Genomic DNA, 19,725 nt, shown 5'->3' on the forward strand with positions numbered 1-19,725 from the left:
TTCTGAACTGAGAGAGTTACCACTTCTCTGTTTGACTCGCAGGTGGAACTGATGAACACGAAGTTTAATTTTGTATGTCTGGCTATCAACAGCATCAGACTGCATTGTTTTTATGGCTCAGTGCTGAAACTCAACCGAATTATACACAATAAATTGATGTGTTCATGCAAGTTTCTTTCTTTTTTTTTTTCCGTGTAATGCCGTATTTAATGCTACATTAATATAAGAAATTGGATGAACAGGTCTCAGCATTTTCCCTTTTTGACGTGGGGAGCTTCACAGATAACATTTTTAGCCACAGAAAAACAAGCAAAGAACCTATTAAAGGCTTGAAACACCCTCATGTGGCCCACGTCACATAGCATCCCTCGAGACTCTCCCATTAACATTAAAACACTGAACAAATCAGCATTTTTGAGGACAACTTTGGAAACAGATCATCAACAAACACCAAAAACAAATCTATTCCTGTGTGAATTGTGCTGTCTGCCACAGTGAAACAATTACAAAGGTAGAAAGAGGAAGAGAAAAACTACAGATATGAGGTTTTTTTTGGACATGTGAAAGACACACTGACTCATTGCTCTGGCTACCTGCAGAATTAAATATGTTAATTCAAGTAATTATAAATCGGGAAAGCATATTTTGTTTGCGAACTTGGAGAGAAATGTCTGTTTTCCTGGAAGCTTCTAGTTTGGTGCACAGAAAATTACTGCAGAAGTGCATCGGCCTTAACAGGACATGTGCAGTATAGCTGATGGGTGGATGAGTTGAAAGTGTCTTTTGTTTGAGTGCAGTGTAGCTCCTCCCCAGCTCAGCATTTCTCTGAGTCAGGTGATGGTCAGCAGTGAAAAACGCTGCTTCGGCACAAAGCAGCACCACGACTGGCTACCTACCATCACACGACGGCTGCTGGCAAACCGAGCTCGAGCTGACTCACGATTACTCTGAACCTGGCCACTGTGCTTCATCGTATCTGTTTACATTGCTGTCCAACTGTTGTCAGAGACAGCTCAGGCATGACTCAGGACTCAAAGCTGTGATAATAAGTTCTCTTTACAGTGCCAGCATCTTCGTAAATTTGTATTTTTTTTTTTTTTAAACAAAATTGTATTGATACTAACACTGCAAACAAACAATATAATTTAATTGACGCAAGCATATAAAAGAAACATTCAAACTACAAGTGTATGCACATGCTGTAAACTCAGCCTCCTGCAAAAACACAGACCTTAATGTTTGTTTAAGTACTAGGAACGTAAGCTGTACTTTCATTTTGGACACATACGCTGCAGTGAAATGGGATCCGTCACAGAGTGGCCTTTGTGCGGTGGGAGACTCCTGCTTTGAGCCAGCGAAGCGGGGAGATACATGTTCACGCTGGGCTTTTCAATGACTCGCTGCTCAGCAAGGCCTCTTTGATGCCCAGAGTCTATTTGAATAGCATCTGCACATAGATTTGCATCCAATTTGTGTGCTGTGAGATCATCAGAAGTGCTGCGTCTTCTTATCAGCTTGCGTCATACTCAGACATTTGTCTGGATATAAACCTGCTTGTTCTTAGTCTCATCAAATATGTAAAATTCAGGAAGTAGATAGAAGCTATTTGCTGTTTTATGAATGTCTTCAAAGTTTGCACTTTGTACATTTGAGGAAGAAGAAATAAAACTACATATTGTAAGATGTTTTTAGTTATTTATTTCTAGTGCATTCAAAAGCTGCAAAAGGGTTAGATGGTGATGCATCTTTCAGGAGAAGTGGTGCTCAAAGTGCAAAAATTTCGAACAAAATTGCTGAGTACAGCTTCAAGTCAAGTCAGTTTTATATAGCGTATTTTAGCCAACCCGAAGTGCTTAACAGGCTCTCTTCCACAGCATGTCTTTATCCTGTCTTCTTTCTCTCACCCCAACCAGTCGCAGCAGATGGCCGCCCCTCCCTGAGCCTGGTTCTGCCGGAGGTTTCTTCCTGTTAAAAGGGAGTTTTTCCTCCCCACTGTTGACATATGATTGTTGGGTTTTTCTCTGTATGTATTGTAGGGTCTACCTAAATATAATATAAAGCGTCTTGGGGCGTTTGACTGTTGTTGTGATTTGGTGCCATATAAATAAAATTGAATTGAACAGATACCTTCATTCGCAATCCAGGTCTCCAAGAACCCACAACACCGAACATGCATACACAGACAATATAGTAAAGATAATAACTTGAAAATTAGTCAGAATAAAAACGTTAAATTCCAACTGTGGTAAATAAAAGAGGAATAGATCATATTTACAGTGACCAAACCGTGAGGGACCTCAGAGGTGACTTAAAGCAACTGAGACTAGGTACAGCTGATTTCAACAATTGTTGAAGAGTTGTTTTTTTTTTATGAGGGAAGGCCGCCCAGAGGCAATGACATCAAAGGCCTGATTGTCTTTAGTGAGGAGATGGCACCGAGAGAAACTGTTGGATTATTTAGAAACCATTTTCTTTCTGTCATAATACATCTGGCTAAAGATTAGCTTAACTGAGGTTGAATGCCATTTGATTTACCTCCCAACACGCCGTCACAGATAGATGCTTCCTTCTGTGCAGTGATGTGGTTGACAGTTGTAATTAGGGATGTCGCCAGAGCCTCTACTTATGGTAACTTTCCATACCAAAATTTTGAAAGTGCTGTGGGACTTCTTTCAGTGCTATAGGTAGCGAGTAGGGTTGTCAGAGAGATTGATACTTGGACACTAATTGATAGTAAAGATTAAAATTGGAGTTGCAGCAGGTTTGACAGCATTGTTGCAGACTGGCAGCACAAACATGAACATGAGCACCAAAAACTCTGTGAAGTATCTTAAAGTTGACCTCACGCTTTTTATGGAGAATTTCGAGACCTCACTAAAGCTCTCGTTTCAACAAGTGTTGTCAGTCCTTTGTGTCTGTGATGTTACAAGATGGTGCTACATTAATAGGATAACACAATTATTTGTGTCTAAGAAGTGTTATGTTTCTCTTAAAGTCCCAGTTTGAAGCAGAGAAAAGTTTGCCAACAACTACACAGAAACGGTGTCAACCTACCTTAACAAATATTTCATCAGCAATGACAATATGGTGCCAGAAGCACAGAAAATAAACAGAACTGCTGCTGCAAGAGCCACTGTAGTTCCAATCATTGCTAACCAAAATCTGCCTTAATTTCCTCAGTTTCTGCCCACGGTATTGAAAGCAGTGTCTATTCTTGGGTGTCGTATGGAGTTTGAAGTTCGAGCATCATGACAAATCCTGGTGTAATTTGGTAGAAATAAGAGTTTTGGAAAGAACTGAGCTGATTTCTATGGAAGCTGAAAGAAATCTTTTTTTTTTTTTTTTCTTTTTTTGTCATTCGTAAGTCAAAATTTCAGGTTATTATCTCAGATGGTTGAGTTAGTAAGTCAAAATGTGGCTTCGATAGGGGGAAAAACATTTCAGTGGCTAAAAAGCTTTCGTAGATTTCTGGAATGTGACCTTGCTGGTAAGTTTTTGGTGCTTTGGACTAGGGCTGCCACAAACGATTATTTTGATAGTCGACTAGTCACCGATTATTTTTGCGATTAGTCGACTAATCAGATCATGCATCCATTGGACGTAAAACCTACAGCTTATTGCACCAGCATGCATCTGCTCTTATATAACTATCATTAGCTTACAGCTTTAAGTGTTTAAGGTATATGCTAATTAAAAATAAAGACAAGATGATAGTTTATTAAATTTTATTGAAATTAGCAGATTGTCTTGGTGGAGTTTAATAAACTGCTCCTTGCTATCTAAAATATAACAGGACACTGGAGTATATTCTCGAGCATCTCACACTTCTGATAATCAGCTGTCTGCTTGACGTTTATTCAACTGTGTAAAAACTATAACTTTAATCTCAGCCAAACCGATTTACTCAAGAACAAATAAAATACTGAAAAAAAGCCAAACAATAACATTTTTAAGTTATCTAAGTGACTCATATATCATGTTTAACCTGAGTAGCGAAAGACAGCGGTGGGTTTGAAAACGATTTGCCGGGAGTCCGGTGCTCTCACGGGCTCTAGTGAGCCTTGCCCCGGCTAGCTATCGAGCTAGTGGGTAACAGACGTCTCTGAAAACGTCGGAGCGCTTTTGAAAATATGTGGTGTCTTGATAAACCAAGCAGATATTTGAAGTTTACACAGTTACATTCTCGCCTGAAAATATGTTAAACGTTGATTGTGTGACCCAGAAAGAATAATAAGAGCAACATTGAAACTGAGCACGGCCGCGCTATGAATTCTGGGACACAGCTTCTTCTTCTTCGGGGTTTAACGGCAGCTGGCATCCTTCTACATCTAGTACCGCCATCTTCTGTTTCAGTCCGTTATTACACTCTTAAATCCTACTACTTATTCCTGCGTCTTTTTGATCTTACAAAGCTTCAAACGATGCGTCGACTATTAAATTAGTCGTCGACGATTTTAATAGTCGATGTAATCGTGACTAGTCGACTAATCGTGGCAGCCCTACTTTGGACACTACAGAGGGAGTGCCACTGAGTTCCATTATATATGAAAAATGAGCCGATATCTCAAATACTGGGTAACTCCCACCAAAAAACAATCAAGATGCCTTAATGGAAAAACATGTTCCTTTAATTTTGGAGGCACGGTGGTGGAATGGTTGGCACCGTCACCTCACATCAACAAAGTCCTGAGTTTGAACCTAACCAGCTGGCTGAGGCCTTCCTGTGTGTTGCTCTAACCAGGTACTCTGGTTATCCCCCCACCGTTCAACGGCATGCATGGGGTTTGGTTAGTTGGTCATTCTAAACTGGCTGTAGGTGTGAATGTGAGCGTGCATGGTGGTTTGTGTCTCTTGATAAACTGGCGATGTCACCATGGTATATCTCGCCTTTTGCGCTGTGAAAGCTGAGATAGGTTTCAGCTCAACCATGACTCTGAACTGGATAAGCAGAAGAAAATGGATGGATGTTCCTTTGAATTCATTTTGTGAGGATATACTTTTAACTGACTAAATGTTCTGGTGAAAATCTTTGAATCTACAAGGTAAGTGTGTCTGTTGCATAAACTGTCTGCATCTAAAACATATTTTTATTAAATAACATCACTGTTGCATCCTTTAGAAATCTAAATCTGATGGGAAATTGATGCAGCATCTGTGTTATTATGACCTGAGCGAGATTACATGAACTTCAGGAGTCCAACAGATCATCTCTAAAAAGTTGCTGACATCCAGGGAGGAAGCCACGCACTGAACACAGATGCTTTTGTGGTCATAAACTTGTGTTGCGTGGGGAGAGTGTGTGTGTGGACTCTGTTTTTTAAGAGCCTCTGAGCAGCCGAGCTGTTTGTTTGCGGGTCTCCAGGCTTTTATGGTTGTCATAGCAACCGCCCAGTGTCGGGCACTCTGCAACATTTTCACAGACGAGCCGGTCTTTGTTAAATGAACACGCCGGAGGAAAGAGCTATCGCCACGCTTTGACTTTCTATTGTGACACACACACACATGAATATGCAGCAGGGCAGCTCTGGGCCACGAGAGAGTAAATATCAGTCGACCGGTCACAATGGCTGCTATTCTTTGTCGGTCTGCGCTTTTTGGCTCGTCCACAGCTCGGTCAGCACGCGCGGGAACAGTGAGGAGCGTGTACATGCATGTGTGCAAAGTGCCTCTGCCTGCACAGCATACAGTATCTCTCTGCACCAGCTGCACGCTGGCTATATGTGCTCCTGTGTCGCATGCTGGGTTTTTTTTTTTTTGGTTGTTTTTTTTTGCACTCTCTTTCTGAGGCACACTTGCCTCCTTGCATGTGTGCATGCTGAAGCAGCAGCCAAGGCAATAGTTAAATGTAATGGGATGACTTTGCTGAGTTGGCAGTTTGTAGTAACAGCCTGTTTGAGTGCCTGGTTGGATGGATGCTGCACCTGAGAGACTAGACTTTCACACGCCATCGCACGGCTGGACTGAAATGAGCTGTATTAATCTACAGTACGTGTTTTTGCAGATACTTCAGTGTCATGCATTATATTTGACATTTTTTAGATCTTTAGTCTGTAGTTTTATGCACACATCGTGCACATATTTGAGTACCGCCTAACTGGACTGCAAAGCTTAGCAGATTGAGTACAGAAACACTGGCAACAATTCTGAGATCATTTTCAAGCAAAACTTCATTATGATGCTTTTCCTTTCCTCTGTTTTATATTTTTGTCAGGGGAATATTTTCCAGTTTTTAGTTGGAGATTTTAGGACACCGTCCATAGACAATAACCGCTCTTTTCAGCTGTTAATCAACATTTTATAGGCATAACAACTGGGCAGTTAATTGAAGGTGAGGGAGTTTCAGTTTTATTTGAATATTTGTCCAGAAGTTTTGTGATATTCGCTTAATTTTCAGTCTGGCTTTGTTGTGTTTGTCATCCAGAAACTGTAGAGAGCTGTAATACAGGAAGTAACTGAGAGAACAAGACAGTGAGAGTGAGTGGTTTAGTCATGCAGCTCTTAGGGGGACATACTAGGGAAACAACAGTGCTGGGATTATACCAGAGATTATACTATCACGATATTACAAGCACTATATGATATTATTGTGATTTTTAGCATTTTGTGGGATGCTGAGTGTTGCACTAACATGTTGAGATGTAAATTGAGATTGAGATCATGTCCTCAAAGTTAATCTTTGTTGATATACGATAAGATAAAGTTATCTCACTTCAGTTATTTTTCTTTTTTTACTGTCAAATTAGATTATTAAGCACATCAACCGTAAAATCTGCCATAAAATGGAAGTCTGCTATCAGTCTGTGATTAATTGGGGCCAAGTTGGCAATTACATGCAATCGATTTCTAATGATACAGCAATTAACTCATAAACCATCAAGAATCACGTATCTGTTGCAGTCTACATAGACACAAATTCAGAGTTAACTGTTAAAATTGTTCTCTGCAACCTTCCTGTTCTATAGAAAAATAAACAGAATACAACTAGCTGGCAGTCATTCAGACTGATTGCAACATGCTGCCATGTCTGCATCTATAAATTAGACAGCAAGACCTTTTGCAGACCTTCAGCAATCTCTCTCTAAGAGTGGTTGCAGGCTGCCCAAGTCAGACTGTAACTGTTTGCAGAAAGGTTGCATCCTATCAACCTGTGCATTTGCCTTATGGTGAAATGTGGTCTTGAGTGTGCAAAAAAAAAAAGAAGTTAAAATCACCAGAAAGCCACTATCTTTATTTATTTGTTCATAGATGTAAGGAGGTTGCTCTATTATTATTATTTTGTGTGTGTGTGTGTGTGTGTGTGTGTGACTGAGCCATTAGCTTGCTGTGAACAAGGAGGTAGCTTTGTCATGTCCAGCATTAGATGTTTTTTGCTTGGCTAATGTTATCTTAGGATGGTAGTGCAAGAGCTGAGCCCTCTTCTTCACAGCATTCCCAGATTATTATTATTTTTTATTCAATAAAATATTGGTGTCCTGTATCAATACAATATTGCCATGCAAATTATTGCGATAGCATGCTGTATTGATATTTCCTCCCACTCCGCTAGATTATACTGGTAAGTTTTGGTTCAGCCAACTGGACCAGCGGCTCACATGTGCCCTGCAGCCTCAGCCTTGGCCTGGTTCACAGTTTTCACTGCCAGAGAAGTGAGTGCTTAAATATCAGTGTGGGTAGTCAGGCTGCATCCTCTAGTGCGCTTTGAAGGAAGGAGACAGAGGGGGATGAATGATGACCTTTGACCCTCTCAGAACACTCCCTTTGCTCGTTGGCACTCCTGCCCTTCCTCTGTTAGGGAGAGAGAGCACTGTGACTACTAACAGAGAGGGAGAGAGAGAGAGAGTAAAGCAGATGCCTTCCCTTCATCTCTCCTCCAGGTTCAGGAGTCAGAAAGGTCATATTGTTCCTGTGCATGACTCACTCTGAGCAGGATGGATGGAGCAGCGGCTTTCATTACACACCCGTGCAGGGATGTTAGGAGCCTCTGTTTGGGTGTGCTTGTTTACCTGTCTGACTGACCGGTAGCATCAATGTTCCTAAGTACACGTGTGACATAAATAGATAGTAACAGCTTCATGTTACTGTTGGGAGTTCTGGTCACCGTATTCATTGCTTTTGGTGGATTGTAGTACAACAAACTGCATTAGGGCAGAAGAGATAACAGCTCAGTGATCAGATGTTGACAGACAGTAAGACTAGACTCTGGGCCAGACTTTAAAAAACAAAAACATGTTCCCAGATCCAGGAGTTGAGCCCAGAAAGTGACAACACTGAACTCATTTCTGCTATGAAAGATGTCGTAGTAGCTCGGTTTGGCTTACACAGTGAGTTCAGTCAATCAGCTACTTCCTGACAAATGACTGAAACCCCTGCTTCATTCTTTAAAATGCATGCTTTGGTGAGACTTTAATTTTAGTGCGTGGTTTCCTCAGTTTACTCTGTGTTCCCTAAAAGGTCAGCAATGTCAAGACAGATTGCAAATCCAGTGAATCATTCTAAAAGACTGCTAGAATTTTATAAATAGCTTTTTTAGTTGGTAAAATGATTAATGAAATGATGAAGCATTTTATATCCCAAAGGTCAGCTTGACTGTGACATCACACTGTTTTTGGTCATTGCGGAATGCTATAACTCAGGAACTGAAGGGTGGAGGGGTTGCAGCTATGTTTCATATTTGGTGCTCACCTATTGAATTCCTTTTTAAATTATTACTCTGAATTTAGAAAATATACATCCATGTAGGGCTGTTCGATATAACGATATATATCGGATGACGATATAAAAACGTCTATCGTTTCATTTTACGATATCGTTTGTTTCGTGGTGTCCCAAAATAAACGTTTAGGCAATATTTTTTCATCGTTTTGATGGTTACTGTAGTGGCTATATTAATTTCTTAAAGTTCTCTCTTTCTCTTATATTTAATATAACCACACTACGGATGGACAAGCACCTCTTTTTATGGGTTGTCGTTAGCAACAACGACGGTGAAACCATCGCGTGTCTGCTTGTTTATTTTCCACATAAACCTTTCACAATAAAGCTCAAGATCCTGTTGAGACTTTTCAAAATAAACTGAATCACGTGAAAGAGTATGCAGAGTATTTACGGATGAGAAGCAACAAAGAGCCGTCAGGTGCTAAAAAATAAACCTTTGACTCAAACGTTAGAACAGGCTTTTCCCCGCAGCACGCCGTGTAATAAATACAAAGAAAGCAGCGGCCGTTACAACTTATGTCTAAAAATGTATCGGTTAAAACACTCGACTTCAGGTACACGACGCCCAGCTGGAAACACTTCACGCAAGTAGAGCTGCCTGAGAGTCACAGAATTTACAGAAAATGTTACATTTTTGTGATTTATATCGTTATCAGGACGATAGATGTCTTATATCGGGATATGAGATTTTGGTCATATCGCACAGCCCTACATCCATGTAAACCTCATGCAACTGCAACTTGGCTAGTTGGTGAATGCCTACAATCTCCAACCATCCAACAGTTTTCATCTGCTTTTCCGAAGTAGGACTGCAATGGCAGTTGTCTAAGCGCAACATTTTCCAGATCCTTCTGGGGAGTCCTGAGACACTCCTAGGCCAGGCAAGATCTAAAATATCTCCAGTGAGTTATGGGTCTACCTGGGGTCGTCCCCCCCCCCCCCCCCCACCAGCTGGGCATGGTTTGAAAGGCTTAGAGATAGTAACTCTTGCTGGCTGTTCTTCATCGTCTCTGTCTGTGAACATATAACATAGTTATTCCTCTCTGTACCATCAGTTTCTTTTTTGTCTCCCCCTCAACTTCTGAGATGGGTTTTAAGCCTTCTTGCATGCCAGATGCATGGAGCCACAGCGCAGCAGTCTGCAGAGCATCCAGACAGCAGTTTGGCTCGTTCTGCAAGGTTCTTTTTCCCGCTATGCCTCCAAACTGAAGACGGCAGTAACACGAATCTTATTCGATCTGCTCTGCCAGACCTTTATTCTCAGTTCTGGGTTTTGGATGGAAGGATGTAACAAATAAATGAAGCCAATATCAGATTATGGCATTGTCAGAAATGCACAGGGAAGCATCAGCTGTGGTTTAACTTTAGCTTGGTTTTCATTCGTGTTTTGTGGCTTTTTGGCCACATAGAGGCTTCTCCTGGATGTGCTTTGGGCTCGGTTTATACCACAAGGCCCTGTGTTTTTGTCTCCTTGGACCTCAGTTTCCTCAACGGCATTGTCAGAGTTCACCAAATTTTAATTAAGCGTGAATTATTTGTACTGATATGCTTTGCATGTCTGAATCTACACATTTCTGTAATTTATTGGAAATAAAATTACAAACACAGCTACGATTAAGCTTTTTTCCTCTTTCCCATGAACAGGAAAATGAGGAACAACTCAGCCTTTTATCATTTACCGCTCACGTATTCTTGAGCAAGGCACTCCTCTCCTGCACAGCTGTTCCTCTGGGGTGCCATTTTAAATCAGAATGTGCTCTCTGTGAGCATGTCTGGTTAAATGCAATGTCCTAATCCATCACACATCAGGAAATCATCTGGGGGTCTGAAGAGGAGGAAAGTGCTGTATGACTGTTAGCAGTTCAGTTTTCCTGGAACAAAAAACTCTCTCCATCAGCACTTTCCTGCCCCACGAGCCAGCGTGAAGTGAAGGTAGGAGAAATACTTAGGATAGAGATGACAGTTTTTACCTGCCTAGGATCTACAGAGGCCCATTTCCATGTCAGCTCATCCAGACAGTATTTATTCTAATTACTGCAGGAGCTGCAAGCAGCAGTACAATTTTTCATGTTGTGGATTTGATTATAAAACAGAAAAACTACTTCTTTTTTAACCATCTTTGTTAAACATTTTGGAGGAGATGCTGGAAAGATATTTTCCTAGACTCTATTTTTTTCATTGCAGTTTATCTGCCTGTTTCTGGGGTTTTGTGGGGACACGAGAGGCCCTGAGCTGGAGGCTGAGGCTTGAGAAACCGGTCGCAGTGTTGAAAACCGCCTTCCTGTGTCAAAGGCTCTGCCAGCACAGTCTGCCTTTCCTCTTTCGCCTAAACTCACCCTGCCTGTGTGTTTGGATATGGCAGGGGCTCGCACTCATGAGCTGGCTTGTTTCACTAAAAGGATTGTACTAATATGGAACTGGCAGAGAGGCAGGAAATCTTTTTTCTAAGTGAGGGTGATTAATGAAGTGGGAGAGAGGAGAGAGTGGGCAAAAAGGGGGAGGATGGGAGTAGAGGAAGAGGAGTGAGGGGAGGTGGTGGGTTTTTAAAGAAGAGGGAAATATGTGAGAGTTTTATACCGTGAGAAATGATTGTAGTTATTTAATTCAGTAGTGGGTAAAGCTCTTTGTAAGTGTTAATACTATTAATCATAGTCACTGCTTCAAAACATGATTAATTCTTTAGTGCTTTTTTAAATAAAAACAACAGTGGCTTACTCACAGTCGCCTTTTAATTGAGTAATGTCATATGTCAGGATGAGTCTGCTAAAACAAGTTAATCTGTGTCATCTATAATCAAGCTTCAGTCGAGCTGACCTTCATTAGATATTTAAAATTCCCAAATCAAATCAAATTATATTGGTAGATTTTTTTCTTGTAAGTCTGTTGGGGATTTTTCTCCCATTTTCCAATATATGATCAGTATTATCATTTATTCCTGGTAGTTTGACAGGTTGAGGTCTACATATAAGTGAACCTATTAAATCCTTACAGCTACACAAAACAGCTTTGTAAAAAGCACTTTAAAGAATGGCAGTATGGTTGAAACAAAAGAAAAAGCTCTTAAGTTTACAGAATTCTTTTATTTATTTATTTGCTTATTTATTTATATAATACATTTTTCTTTTTGCCCCACTCCCTGCAGTTAAACCTGGTCAGTTTTATTCTTTTATTTATTCATCCGTATGTATTAACATTGCCCCAGATGTTCCCAGAAATGTCCAAACCCACAGAAATATGCATGTTTATTGACTTTAAAAGTCCATTTTATTTTGGTTGCAGTGAGCTGTTTCATATCCTCTTTATGCATAACAGCCACCAAGCAAATGCAAACGGTAACAAAACAAGTTTTACGAGTATATTAGCAGAATAACTTTAGCAAGAGTATCTGTGGGTAAGCAGTTGGCTTTGACAATCACAAATAAAAATTTCATGCAGTACATGTCTGTGAACTTCTATGTAACAGGTCTAGAGACTGGTTAGCAACCATCTGGCAAATGGTCACAAGGGAAAAGACTTGAGCTTAAGGAAGTACAACTCAAACCAGATATTAAGAATGTCTGCCTTCAAAGTAAAAGTTGCACCTTTTTAAATGTGTTGGTTGCAGCAGTAAGACTACATTTAATTTAAAGGTGAATTTTCTCTGTTTCTGCTTCGTTAGCATCTGCCAAACCGACATCTGCCATGCAAACTACATGCAACCTGCAAGCCATCACAAGAAAGTTTTCAGTATAGCACTCTTTACAACCAATTTCATAGTAGTAACTACTAGCAACCACCTTTCCCTAGTGACCAGGAGTTACCACGAGGTTACCGACCGGCCTTTAGGGCTGCATGAATAGTAATCACAGCTACTGCATACAGATTTTTCCCTTGCAACCAGTGGTTGCTAGATGGTTGCTCACTGATCTCTAGCTGTATTTTACTAACACCTGAGTCAGATTTCTTTCATTGGTGCTGGTGGTTAACAAAATACCCAGTGACATAAATTATTATAGAGTGTTTATAACCACTGAGTACAGGTTATCCAGGTTGAGTATCCTGTGGTATTCAAGGGTCCTGAACTGTGGATTCGGTGGTTGCCATGGGACAAACATTGCATGCAATGATGCTCACTGGCAGACTTCCCCAAAGTTGATGTGGAGCAGATTTCTCCCACTTTTGACCCCTGTTGTTTTTACAGCCTGCCTCAGTTCTGGGAGGCTGAGACCAGACAGAGAAAGAGAGAGAGAAAGAGAGAGAGCAGAGAATGGGGGAGGCCTCCAATTTTTACAACCCTTCAGTTCCTCCCACAGACACATTCAGCCCTTCAGTCATGCTTTCACTTTGCTCGGTTACACGTTATGCTGCTGAAGCTGAAACAGACTGCGTTAAACGGCAGTAATGAGAAAGATTTTGCACTGGCAGGGCTCTGGAGCAGACATGTCAACAGCTTACAGAGATTCACAGCACATACTGTACTGACACAAACTGTACAAGGACCAAACAGTTGCACATGGAGTGCAGAGGAATAATACGAGACACGCCACACCGTGGATTCATATAATGAGCAGTTTTTAATCGCTTTAGGTGCTTCACAGCTGCATGAGTTTTTGGTCAGTTTGCTGTATTGACGTGGGCAACTCTGTCCTTTTGTTGCAGATCCAAAAACAATGACACAGTTTTTTTTTTTTTGTTGTTTTTTTTTAAATCAGTCCCTGCTTTTCAACAATCAGACAGAGAGAAGTTGACGATAGTAGAGACACAGAGTCTCAGTGAGCTACAGAGTTGAGATGATGGGCAAACATGGGCTTTCTTTAATATTGGTTTTTTTTTTTAAATAAAAGTAAGTCTTGAAGTTTTAAGTATATTATATTGATGTCGCATCATATTGTGCCTGATGATACTGTGTAAGGTTTTTTTTGACGATGCTACTCAACCTGCATCCTCCTCAGGCTATAAATATATATGTGCTAAGCACAGGGAAAGCCCTTCAGCCTCACTCTTAGGTAACTCTCAGAGGAGGTTTTTCTCTCTTAGCTCTTTTGGGAGTCCACCACGGCTATTAATTAAGTAGGGTTGGCAATCTTCTGCAAAGACGAGCTTGAGTCATATGGAAACTCATTGCACAGTTGTCACTTTCAATCCCAAGGAGGAGCAATGGGGAAAACGCCACCTTTCCACTCTGTAGCAGTCAGTGCTGGACAAGCAACTATAACCTGGCTTGTTTTAAAACCAAGAATCCTTCAAAGTGGATCTTAAATCTGGTCTTCCAGGATAAAGTGTTTTATTCCAGGAAAATAAATTATCATCCTAACAATTTATTGATGGAAAATTTGAAACAGATCAGATAGTATATCTTCATTTTTAACATTACAATAGAAAGACTTTTAGGTTGAGGACTGAACTGTGCTGGGTAATGTCGCTGGCAAGTCCCACAGATGCGGTGACCTCAAGTGGATCTTGGGTCAACAAAATGTGCACATTTCTTTTATTAATTTTCTTTTTTGTAAGATTAGACTGACTATAGCCTTTCAGTTCAAAGCCATGCTTGGCTGTCTGCTCGTGCAGTAATCTGTCTCTGTGTGATCAGTGGAGCAGCAACTCTGAGCCCTGCCCTGCCAAGAGCCTCAGAACACCTGAAGGTGTCTGGGAGTGTAGTCCACAGCGCAGCCAGAGGGGGGTCATGTGATGGTGCAGGTGGCTGCCAGCCTGGACTGTGTGCTGTTGCCAAACTCCACAGTGACCCAGAGACTTAGAGAAACTGCAGGAGGGCCGGCTAATTCCTGTCAGGAGGAGGCCTGTCGTCCAACCCGAAGCAGCCAAACTTGCCCTCCTTCCAAGACATTTAACAAGCTAACATTCCTTCTGGGAACTTTTAGTCGTTTTCACAACTGTGCTCTTTGCAGCTTCACTCTGAGTGTTTTCAACACTCTGGTCTTCATAAACCTGCACTAATCACGAGTTTTAGGTAAAAACTCATTTTATTCTGCTCAGAGCATACAAAACACTCCACTTTGTACTTTTCACACCATTTCCTGTCTTTTTTGCTCTCTTTTAACATGAAGCTGTTTGCAGGTGATTAGCAAAATTTTCCTGATATAATTTAGATCGTCTTTCTGTTATTTTGAAGGTGTTTCACAAAGAGGAGGGAACAAAAGAGCTGGCACTTGTCAAGAATGACATCTTAGACAAAAAAGAGACAGAACATTGTAAGAATCTGAACCTGCAGAGCCAGCAAACACTCTTATCTTAATACTTTGATTAAATTGCACAGTATTCACCCAAGCTGCTGACACCACAGCTCTGCCTCGACTGTTTAAAACATTTGGAAAGCCCCTAAAGGGACTATTGATTAGAATTATTTCAAATATCTTAGTGCCTGTTGGAGCTTGACTTAAATCATGAGTAGTATTGCTGGAAAGTAGTATCTTCTGGGTTCAGGGCGTGTGCCTGCTGTTTGCACATAAATCTTCAGTGCTGGTCTTTTTCCGTCAGTCCTGCCCTTAGGGATGAAACACCATATAATCTGTTTGTTTCCCTTCACATCTTCTACAGTATCTACAGAGTTTCCTCCAGTTTTTTTTTTTTTTTTTTTTTTTTTTTGCTGGGTGAAACTCCACCACACGCCATCAACCTCGCACACATCTTAAACCCAGCTCTTCCACACTGTAGTTTATTGATAGCCGTGTAAACCTCACGCGACTCCATTTTTAAGCGTGATCTCATCGCGGAAGTTCCACAAGTGCTTCGAACCAGATCGCCAATGACTTTTAAGTGGCTTTTGTTCCCCAGCAGTGGAAAGCAAGCCAGTGAAAGACAGTGTTGGCTTTCATAAACGCCTGGCTCTGCTCCTGCAGGTCCTCCTTCAGCTCTCTGGAGGAAACACAGTGTCTGATCTGCGCACAGTGGATGCAATTAACCCGGGAACTCATAAAAAGGCGTTTTGCAACAGGGTGCATAACGGGCCCAGTCCTCATGCCAGCTCCTGTTGGGCGGTTGAGGTCCTGCTCCAGATGGTTTCCATTAGCATGTTTGCATGCCAGCAATGCCAGACAATCCAAGGCTTGCTACACCTACTGTATGTATACAATGGTCCAGTGTGTGGAAGTTGAGTGAAGAAAATCCAGAAGTCAAGTTTGTCGGCACCACAGGAAAAGGTGAAAGTGTGGGAGCAGGGATTGCATCTGTCCATCAACAGATTTCCATTGATATGTAACTTTTAAAGGTCCCGATGTTGTGGTTTATTAGTCCTTGTAGGAGAACTCCCTTATCCCTCAAACTGTAAACGGAGCTGGCAGTGTTTCAGTATTTTGTTCACAGATATCCTAACCAGACATGATTTCCTGGCAGCTTTTCCCTGTGGATAGCAATGTTGGGCTAGACTGAAAAATGTCAGCATCTACTTCAAATTCTCAGAAAATGCACAAATTTTGTACAAACATTTGTAGTTCCCAAAAGATGAACTATGTTGATCCTCTTATTTTTTTTTACCAAATTTGTGCCCTAAAGCTAACAGCATTCCTGTGAGCTGTTCTTTGTTTTACAGCTGATAATTCTGGTGCGCTCCTGTACCCACATTGGTGTTATTTAATATGTCAGAGAAAGATTTAGTCCCATTATTTATGCCAAGTGCAATGAGCCAAAAATGCAGGATTTATGGCATTCACCATCCACTGTGCCCGTTACTCTTACAGCAAAAAGGTTACAGTTCAAGACACAACAACAGTGTGTACTTTGAAAGGGCAGATGAGGTCTGAAAGGAGGAAGAAGTGGTGTGTGATCTGGAAGGCTGAGAAAATGATGTTATAACCACCTAAGGAAAAAAACACACTTAATTAAATAAATCTGCTAATCCAAATAATCTCCTGCTGATGATATTGTCACCGTTGCTTGCTTGATTTTTTTTTTTGAACTAGTGCCAATATCATCAGATTGTAAAACTGAATAAGCCTGCAATACAATACAATGCAAACAAAGAAACTCTAGTTGCTTGATAAGTAAACTTGCCCCCTTTAAGAACCTGGTTGGCTCATGTTTGGTGTATATTTTGCAGCACATTAAATACACACATGTGACGGTGTTTTTATCTGATTTCTTTCTCCATCGTATAGACGTTTACAGCTTGGTGTAACTCTCACTTGAGGAAAGCAGGCACGCAGATTGAGAACATCGAAGAGGACTTCCGGGATGGACTGAAACTCATGCTGCTGCTGGAGGTCATCTCAGGTGAGGAAAAAAGCTCCTTGCTTAACAAGATTACCTGAATGAAAACAGCACTTGTTGATTTTTAGCCACCAGAATTCCCCTTACAGGACTAGTCCAACAGTATGCTTGTATAAAATGTATTTCTGACAGCTAAATCATAGTGTTGATAACACTCTCGTGTTTGTTTGAACTAAAGAAACACACATTTTAACAGCTTTATCTTCTATAATGTGTCTGGTTATGAGAGGAATTTAAATTAAGGCCTTCATATTTGATTATGCAGATGGAAACCAGAGCTGTAGGTCAATTTGAAGGTGGAGTTCAGAACGAAGTATTAAAATAACATTACATTGTTTTTGTAAGATGTCATGTATTTTTGCTAATCAAAAAACATTTTTTTGTAATTGAAAATGTGTTTCTTGTCCAGGCGAACGCTTGGCCAAACCAGAGAGAGGCAAAATGAGAGTCCACAAGATTTCCAATGTTAACAAAGCCCTCGACTTTATCGCCAGCAAAGGAGTGAAGCTGGTTTCTATTGGAGCTGAAGGTGAGTGATGTCACATCAAAGCAAAGGTCAGACAGTTTCCACAAAACCCAGAATGACCTTCTCTGTAGTTAGTTTGCATTTCACGTTGTCACCTGTTGATTTTAATTAGGTCATCAGCCAAGTCAATAGCTACTGTTCTGTTGTAAATAGTTATGTATAATGTGGCCTCCGGCCCTCCCTCTCGCTTTCTTACCCGTTACCATGGCAGTGGCACAGGCTGCTGTGCGGTTTAATGAGATCCTTATTGCCGAGTGCTCGGGCAGAGCTTGTGCTTTGCAGTGCATTTTCTGAGAGTAGATCTTAGGATCAGCAATCCCCTCTGGGGCTGAGGCTGCTCATTGTTCAGCACAAATAACTTGGGGATGTCCATCCTCTTCCCGCCTGAGAGTAAACAAGTCTTTAGCAGAGTAAACACTCGACTTTCACTTTCTGTCTCTCTCACTCTCTCTGACTGTCTGTCCAGTCTTGGCCACATGCATAGTTTGCATACATGTGTTGCAACAAACAGGAAGTCTGTCAATGGCTGTAGATAATCTGAAAAAAACCATATACTGTCAGATATTTTTTGGCTTACCGTTTAGTTTAGAGTGAAAGTAAACAGATATTTTGCAGAGCTCCTCAAAACGCTGAAAGATGGCTTTAAAAACTACCCAGAATTACTAAAGATGGTGTGCTGATTTTGCTGTTAACAGTTTAACATTTATGTTCCTGAACACATACTGCAATCCCTAGTTCACAGGTGTCGAACTCCAGGCCTCGAGGGCTGGTGTCCTGCAGGTTTTAGATGTGTCCTTGATCCAACACAGCTGATTTAAATGGCTAAATGACCTCCTCAACATGTTTTGAAGTTCTCCAGAGGCCTGGGGTCCGTTCTTCGTACCTCGCTTACTACATCCAAGATCAAATGACACATCCAAGATCAAATCATCGCGCTAACTTTGAGCTCGCTATTCCAGGTTCTCCGAACACACATGTTGTTGACGATTAGTATAGCTGGATGAAGTAATGTGAGATCACTGGGTGGCTTAAAAGGGGCTATGCATCGATAGTAGAAACATTGATCGGCAACCCTTTGATTGGTCGGCGAAAATGTCGAAGGAGCGCGCTCGGTATTTTTCGGCAGCAGAGCAAGAACTCTTGATTGAGGGATTTCAGGAGTTTCAGAGTTTAATTAAAACGCAAGGGAAAACTGCAAAGGCTGCAAAAGCAAGGAGAGAGGGCTGGCAGAAAGTTGCTGACAAATTAAACTCGTAAGTAATTTAATAATAATAATAATAATGGATTGGATTTATATAGCGCCTTTCAAGGCACCCAAAGCGCTTTACAATACCACTATTCATTCACTCTCACATTCACACACTGGTGGAAGCAGCTACGGTTGTAGCCACAGCTGCCCTGGGGCAGACTGACAGAAGCCAGGCTGCCATATCGCGCCATCGGCCCCTCTGGCCAACACCAGTAGGCGGTAGGGTAAATTTATTATATTACACTATATTATCCAATATTATATTACATTATATTATATTATGTTATATTATATCCCCTTTCACATTAGAGCCACAACAGGACCCACTAGAACATGGGAACAAGTAAAAGTGAAATATAAGAATATTCTACAGAATGGTAATATTTATCACTTATATTGCTTTTAGTCTCTTGAAAAGAGACCCTGAAATGATCTGTTTGTTTTATAACAACAACCAAGAAAAGGGCAGAGCAAAAAAAGACAGGTGGTGGTCCTGCACCTCCTCGTCAACAAGTTGGTTAAGTAAATAATACCCTCACGGGAAAATCGATATCTCTCTATGAGCACACTGTCGCGCTGAGCTAAAGGATCCTGTCTATCCCGCAATATACGCTGAATTCTGAAGACTCTCCTTATCAATCTTGCACCTTCCGCAATGGGTGGCTCGCGTATACGGACAGGACATGGCTGCGACAGACTTCCCAAATCCACCTTCACTTTTATAGCCGTGGTCTCTCATCTTGATTACATGAAGTAATTTACTATTACTACTCTAACATATGAATTACATCTGAAATAATCAAATACATGAAATAGAATGGTTAATAGTACATTTCCCTTTTTTTAGGAAATGACCTGTATGCATCTGTATGAAATCAATGAAAGGATCAAGTACTGCATTATCTTTAGTTACATTGATAATATTTATTTATGGTAAAACAGTGGTAAAATATCGCTGTTGCTTTCGTATAAATGAAGCGGACATACCTGAGTGGCCGCGATCTAATCCTGTTTACATAAAGTAAGCCTGCTC

The 19,725-nt window shown here is 41.0% G+C and overlaps 1 protein-coding gene across 4 annotated transcripts in view; it reads left to right on the forward strand.

Annotated features, from left to right (window-relative positions):
• actn1 (actinin, alpha 1) overlaps positions 1 to 19,725 on the forward strand; it is a 57,063-nt gene that overhangs the window by 11,057 nt on the left and 26,281 nt on the right. For all 4 annotated transcript variants that reach the window (XM_040042773.1, XM_040042770.1, XM_040042772.1 and 1 more), the window contains exons 2-3: positions 16,806 to 16,920; positions 17,327 to 17,446. In XM_040042773.1, coding sequence (XP_039898707.1) covers positions 16,806 to 16,920; positions 17,327 to 17,446 — 235 coding nt within the window. The remainder of the gene's footprint in view (positions 1 to 16,805; positions 16,921 to 17,326; positions 17,447 to 19,725) is intronic.

The sequence above is a fragment of the Simochromis diagramma genome, unplaced genomic scaffold, assembly GCF_900408965.1.
Source record: "Simochromis diagramma unplaced genomic scaffold, fSimDia1.1 OVJJ01000304.1, whole genome shotgun sequence".
Lineage (NCBI taxonomy): Eukaryota > Metazoa > Chordata > Actinopteri > Cichliformes > Cichlidae > Simochromis > Simochromis diagramma.